At 37.3% G+C, this 7,664-nt stretch overlaps 1 protein-coding gene across 1 annotated transcript; it reads left to right on the top strand.

Annotated features, from left to right (window-relative positions):
- The first annotated feature begins 1,281 nt into the window (after nucleotides 1–1,281).
- LOC125680138 (kelch-like protein 2) lies at nucleotides 1,282–7,061 on the top strand. Its single transcript, XM_048919583.2, has 9 exons — nucleotides 1,282–1,858; nucleotides 2,050–3,052; nucleotides 3,167–3,272; nucleotides 4,000–4,153; nucleotides 4,299–4,403; nucleotides 4,517–4,682; nucleotides 5,851–6,048; nucleotides 6,156–6,373; nucleotides 6,603–7,061. The coding sequence occupies exons 1-9, from the start codon at nucleotides 1,282–1,284 to the stop codon at nucleotides 6,749–6,751; spliced, it is 2,676 nt and encodes an 891-aa protein (XP_048775540.2). The 3' UTR covers nucleotides 6,752–7,061.
- Nucleotides 7,062–7,664: the final 603 nt, after the last annotated feature.

A 7,664-nucleotide genomic window follows, 5' to 3' on the forward strand; every position in this document is an offset into this window, starting at 1 on the left:
TTAATGAAATAAAATAAGAAATTTGATGGGTAATTTTTTTGCAGCTTAAGCAAAGGTATGACCCTGTGTGCAAATATTTTGCACTGTTTTAAGGTAATTGGCCAATGTAGCTCTGTTGAAGTAATGTTGTTGCATGTTAATAATGATTGCTGAACTTGAAATTGATGTGTAATATACAATTATGTGAAAGGTTGTTTGGAACCATATATGACAAGTTATGATCCTTTTTACAATAAAAATGTTATAGCTCTATTTGTATATTGCTCTCTACTTATTTTTCTTCACTTTTTACGCTTTACAAGGACTAAAGAAGGTGTTGTTAAAATCGCCATATTTCTCAAAAACAAGGTCGATTACCTACATTGATTTTTTATTATGTTTTATATCGAAGCTTCATCATAAACATATATCAAAATAAAAAAAATTCAATGGTTAATTTTTTTTGCATCAACCTATCAATCTCTACCTTAATTCTGAGGCAAGTTATACGAGTATAACCTGGTTTGGGTCAGTTTACGCTTTATAATCCGTGAATCAGAGACAAGGATACAATAAGAATTAAATTATTTAACAATACTTATATAACTAGCAATCATTTAAATAAACTACTAATGTGAGAATTCACACTTAGCGGTGACTTCAGACAAAATTTAAAGTAACATTAACTGTTTTACATATCTAAGGACCGTGTCGGTTTCAGAAACAGTTAGTGTTATATTTTACGTCATGTTTCAAAAGAAAAGGAGCACGTCAACCGGGGAACTTCAAGGCTTTTAATAGTGACACTACGATGAGTAATTTTCTTCAAATTCTCTCTCTCTCTCTCTCTCTCTCTCTCTCTCTCTCTCTCTCTCTCTCTCTCTCTCCGTGTGTATGATAATTATGGCAAATTTTTCACGTGTTTTAAAAGTACTATGACGTCATTCCATTGTTACCGCACTACAATTCAACAATAACTGTTACGTCATAGTACACGCTATCCATAGCAGCCATTCTCGCCGATACTATTGTAAACAATTATTTCTCAAAATGCCCGATAATCTGTCGCGTTACCAACCAAATCATCCGCTGCAATCGTTAAGATTAACAGAATCAGACTGCATTGTGCCAAGCCGGAAAGATGAAACCAAATGCTCGAAAAAATCCGGTTCAAGTCAAGATTCACGTGTTCAATCACGGCATTCTGCTTCTTGCGGTTCCCAGGCACAATTCAAGATACAGGGTCAGTCCCGAATTGCGCCTTTTACGCTTGACCCAAATTGTCACTTGATGTGTGGCGATATGGCAGACACAGATGAATCCCGGTGTCACTTCCAGCCTGTGGACAGGCCGACAGCTCACTCCGAGTCTCTCACAGGTCTGCTCAAACCATTGCCCATTAAATTTTCTAAATGGAACAAGCACCACAGAATACAACAAATTACCGATGTGTCAGATAAAGGGATAGAGGACATTTTTCTCATTCAGAATGCATCGAGAGATGATGAGTCACCAGTCAATCGTAGTTCAGATGTATTTTCTGATTCACGATCAATGTACGCTGATGCCAGGAACAAATCCAAAGGAAGAGAACCACAGACCACCCCACTGGTTAGCCAAAGCAGTTCTTTAAATTCCGTCTCCAAGTCCAGTTCATTTGTACCTGCACGGTGTAAGAAGAGATTTCCGAATGCATCTAACACCGTAGTGGAACATGTCCAGCATCCTTCACCCCCTGACACTATTGAAGATGACGTGTCTTCCACTGCTTCTTCTGTTGATGTAACACTGGTAGGACACCATAGTAGGACAACAGAGGATAGACCAGCAGAACTGAATGACAGTAGGGACATTTCTTCCCCTGGGACTGCTATTATGGGTAAGACAATTATGCGTTTATAATCCTTTTTTTTTTTTTTGAGTTATCATTATTTACCTCTAATTTCTTCTTACTTTTAATTACGTTTTGTTGTTCGCTGCATTAATCACATTTTGTAGTGTTTGCGTGCATAAATTCGGTGCATGAATTGGTTTGTTTAATTAAAAGTAATTACGTACCGTTTGTTCCAGATCAGGCCAGTCTGCTATGTGATGGACTAGATCAATCTTCGTCGACTTCCTTGTATGTATCTGCAGACGAAGAGCTCACAGGCACAGTCAAAAGTAAATCATCTTTGGAGACTTTTGATGAACACACTTTGGTTAAAGACTCTACTCACTCTTCCCCTTCATTCACCATTGATGATGGAATCCAGATGGAAAAGGACGTCTTTCAGTCACCTCCAGACGAGATTCGGAGTCATCAAGAAGGAATGCAAAACGTACCACTTGACCAGATGATGCACTGGGCCAAGCTTGGATCATATGTTAGAAAATGTTACGAAAACTCTCGGGTCTGTGACGTAAGATTCTTCGTAGGAAATGAAGTCCTTTTTGCCCATCGATTTATGTTATGCTCCGTCAGTCCGTACTTTGCATCCATATTTAACGAGAACAGTCATCCGAATTCCAAATTGATGGCAGATGTCCACATTCGAGGGGTGTCCATGAGGTCCTTAAAATCATTTGTGGACTTTGTTTATACGGGACAATTGGAAATGGCGACACCAATGATGTTAGATTTGATGAAAATCTCGCGGCATTTTGAAGTTCCAGAAATAAGACAAAGATGTGTCCAGGAAATAGCTTTCCTCCCGGATGAGGATTTAATCTTGTTGCTCATTGAAAGTAGGGAAAAAATGGAGACCGGTTTTATTGACTCCATACTAAGGTTCATCTCGGAGAGATTTCTAGCGATTTCTCAGTGTGAATCCTTTCTAGATCTGGATGTTGAAACCCTATGTATAATCCTGTCACATGATGGGTTAAACACAGCGACAGAGGCGGACGTCCTCCGTGCAGCAATGCAGTGGATATACAGGGGATCCAGTCAACGCTCACAGGTTTTGGAAAGAGTCATGAAATGTGTTCGTTTTCCATTAATGACGCAGCTAGAGTTGTTTGACTGTATCAATAAGAACTGCCTTCTTAGATCCAACGAAAGGTGCCTAGACATGATCCACAAGGCCAATTGGTAATTCTTCAATTACTCCAGGGTTTTTTTTACTAAGATTTACGTAGATCGCAGTTACATGGAGCTTTATACAAATTTTCAATGCCCTATAATTAATGGTTTTTGCTTTCGTAGGATTAGAACTGCATTAGCATTAAATATGCACGACCCCCTAGAACTGGATGTACCAAATCCAAGATGTCGTTCTTTTCCTGATGACACGTACAACAACTATATGAATGTAAGTGCAATACATATTCAATTTTGTGTAATATATAATCAAGTTTTGAAAATACATTTTTATGAAGCGCTATGAAGTGTGCCGCCGTAAAGTATCGCAGTTCATACCCTCATGCATTTCCAAAAATGAAATTGATGTCGTAAATATCGCTGTCTATGACGTAATTAAAGTGTTTTATAACTAGATACTCCGTACTAGAATTGTCACCCCAATGCTTACTATCATGGGTTGCCTTTGTTGTTTGTAGTACAATACTTACTATCATGGGTTGCCTTTGTTGTTTGTAGTACAATGTTTACTATCATGGGTTGCCTTTGTTGTTTGTAGTACAATGCTTACTATCATGGGTTGCCTTTGTTGTTTGTACTACAATGGTTACTATCATGGGTTGCCTTTGTTGTTTGTAGTACAATACTTACTATCGTGGGTTGCCTTTGTTGTTTGTTGTACAATGCTTACTATCATGGGTTGCCTTTGTTGTTTGTAGTACAATGGTTACTATCATGGGTTGCCTTTGTTGTTTGTACTACAATGGTTACTATCATGGGTTGCCTTTGTTGTTTGTAGTACAATGGTTACTATCATGGGTTGCCTTTGTTGTTTGTACTACAATGCTTACTATCATGGGTTGCCTTTGTTGTTTGTAGTACAATGTTTACTATCATGGGTTGCCTTTGTTGTTTGTACTACAATGGTTACTATCATGGGTTGCCTTTGTTGTTTGTAGTACAATGCTTCACATACCGACCTCCTGGATATTTCATTTGGAAGTATTGAGAATGACGAGAACTGCACAAAACGTGTAGCAGGATATGAAATATCCACAGAACCTCAATCCTCACCAAAACAAATACAGAGAGCAAGAGAGCAACACATAGGAAGTGCGAACACTAGTAAGCAAACTAAGACTTGTGTTGGGTTTTCTTGTAACGAGGTGAAATCAAACGTTAATATTTTAATGAAGGAATACTGTACAATATATATAGACAGACACTTTTATAAAGCATGTAAATATTTTTTTAATAGTCAAGGATCGTGCAAACGAACACAACACTATCGATCAATCATCGATATCAGAAGGAATTGAACCTCATTCCATGACAGTACTGGGAGGAAAGTTGTATGTGATAGGTGAGCTTTAAATGTTGTACCAAACAGAGCAAATAACTTATATGGTACATGTATACTATCACTCGCGTAAATTGACAGATATCTGAATATACATGTATGTTATTTCACTGTAGGAGGGTTCCATCCTCAGTTTGAACTTCCGCAAAGGGATGTGTGGGTCTATAGTCCAAGAAATGGCTGGCGGAGTTTGGCGCCTATGAAAACTACCCGGATGCACCATACTTTGTGCGTTCTCGATGGATGTATCTATGCCATTGGTGGAGTGGGGAGAAACAACAGGTAGTTTTATCCAGCAGTGTATATAACATTTAACAAATTAGTACAAAGTATAGTAGTGGACAATATACTGTAATATTCCGGAAATTTATAGTGTGATCATTCGATATTCATCCAGTCTTTCAGATGTATTGATTGGTTGGTTATATATTGTTTAACGTCCCTTTCGAGAATTTTTCACTCATATGGACACGTCATCATTGCCGGTGAAGCGGTAGTGTGAGGTTGGCCATTGTAAGGCTGACAGTTGATCTACCAACTGCAAATTATCCAATCATTAGATACTACATTGCATTTGATTCCCTATTCCATATTGTCGTTGTGATTATTTTAAAACACGGATAAGGTTAGGCCGTACTATCTGTATATATTTGCAGGTGTTGTGTACTACTTGCACTCAACTGACACCCTTAACCTAGATTGTTTTAGAGTTCGATGTTTACTTCTTGTTGTGTACTATTTCCACTCAAATGACACTTGTGACCTAGATTGTTCTACCTAGATTGTTCTAGAGCTCGATGTTTACTTTTTGTGTACTATTTCCACTCAATTGACACCTGTGATTTAGATTGTTCTAAAGGTTGATGTTTACTTCTTTAGTAGAAAGATGACGTAATGGTTCCATCATTGCCTTTCAAGATTGTACTAGAAAATCCATTCTTGATATAAATACATGGTGAATTTTCATGATAAAAATGTTCTGGTTAGACAAGCACATTTTAGGCTTTGGATTATTTTAATTGGGAATTAAGATTTTGGAATTCACTATTTTGTGTGTGTAGATTCAGTTCGGCACGGAGTTATTTTTAAAAAAAAATTGCTATTGTTACAATTTTTTCAATAATTGTAAATGAATCTCATTAATTGTTTAATTGCTTTTGTTAGTAAATTCTGCTGCTTTATTGGGGGAAATTCTGATCCATAACACAGGTCTTTATTCACAATCATATTGCTAGTAATTTATGAAGGAAAACTGTTATATTAATGGTTGATTGATTTAACGTCCCTCTTGAGAATCTTTCACTCATATGGAGACGTTGTTACACTGAAGTCATCCCCCAAACCCTTGAATTGACAAGGTACGAGCCCTGGTAGACGTTGATGTATAGCTCAATGCATTACAATACTATGTTTTTTAGTTTTGCCATACCGTTTAATTTCGTCATTTTAGGGTGCTCCGGTCAGTTGAGTGTTATGATCCAGTAACAGATCGGTGGCAGTTCGTAAAGTCTATGACAACAGCACGTGCTGGGGCTAGTGCCGCAGAGCTTGATGGGAAGATTTTTGTGTCAGGAGGATTTGGAAACACTTTATCTGGAATGCCTCCGATCCTTGATAGTGTCGAAGTCTTCCACCCATTAAAAAACAGGTACTTTGTCTAGATACCCAGCAACGGTTTTGGTTTCCATTCATTCGTACAAAACGTCACGTTTTTATGCACCTATTTCGTTTACAATAACTTACGTTTTGTTGTAGATGGGCTGCAAGAGGTCGTCTACGTTTTGGTCGTTGCCATGCCAACATGACTTGTGTTGGAGGCACCCTGTACCTGAGCGGTGGTTTGGCCGTGGATTCTAACATGTCACGTGTTTTAGACGTAGAGGATGTTGATATCTATGATGCGCAGAATGACTCCTGGTGGTTGTGCACTTGTTTGGATAAAGCACGCCACAGCGCAGCTTATTTTGTTTCGGGCGAGTAATTCTTACTTTACGATTAACATGTGGTCTACCACTTACACATTGAACATACAAATATATATATATATATATATATATATATATATATATATATATGGAACTACAATTTATCACAACATGTCCATGCATGTAGTTGTTTCTTGGTGTCTGTGAATGTAAAACATTGCTTCATCATTCCTTAACATACTTGATTCTTAATTTTAACGCCTTTTGAAATTTTCAGGACAAAAGCTGTTTTTGATTGGTGGAATAGCTCTCAACAGCAAAGGCACTCTAAAAAATTCTATAGAATGTTTGGACACGCGATCAAACTCATGGTTGGCCACTTTCGAACTGCCCAGTGAGGTGCTGTGGATTCGAAGTGTTATCTAATGTGAATTTGGGACCATGTAGGAAAAGAGTGAATAGACTTATATTAAAGCCAGGAAGTGGACGTTACAAGGGTTGCAAAGTCAGTATTTCGCAAATACTATGGTCGTTATTATAACGATCTAGTTTGTCAATACAACCTGTCAAATGCTGTCAAACGTGTTTTGTACCGACTATTAGGCCATTCTTGGCACACCGAGTTTGAATATGGATTACTGCGTTTACTTGATCAAGACATAGGGTTCACGGCGGGTGTGATCGGTTGACAGGGGGTGCTTATTCGTCCTAGGCACCTGATCCCACGAATTGTCCCAGGATGTATGAACTATTTTCATAACGTTTACGTATTGTTTATATTCATTGTCAATTTAATGTGATTTGACAAAGTGAAAAATGCATAAAAACAATGTAAATACAAGTTCTTCAGTCATTTATGGATTTGTTTTACTATATAGATGATTTTTATGATTATAAGATTGAATTACCAGTCATCGACTTTATTGTTGTATTACCAAAACTCGAAGTACAAGCGAGATGTCCATATGTATCAATTTTCTCATAATCAGTTAATACGTATGAAGGTATATCCTAGAATAATAACCGCGGCATCCCTTTGATCTTCGCAATAACCGTGGTAGAATAGTATACAATGTTGTTATTACCAAATGAAAGTTACAAATCTAATATATCAAAAACCCGTAAAATCAGTTATTACTTATTATTCATTAATTCAATAAATGAAATCTCCAGAATACTAAATTTCAATTATGCTCTGAACAAACTGATATAATCCATATCACATATTTAGCAGATTCTGAAATATATGGTAGACATCCAATATCTTGGAGGTCTGGGAGTCTAAATCTTGAATGCATTTATTTCATCTTTGTGAGAATGTCTATTATAAAGTAATGGG

The sequence above is a fragment of the Ostrea edulis genome, chromosome 2 (genome assembly GCF_947568905.1).
Source record: "Ostrea edulis chromosome 2, xbOstEdul1.1, whole genome shotgun sequence".
Taxonomy (NCBI): domain Eukaryota; kingdom Metazoa; phylum Mollusca; class Bivalvia; order Ostreida; family Ostreidae; genus Ostrea; species Ostrea edulis.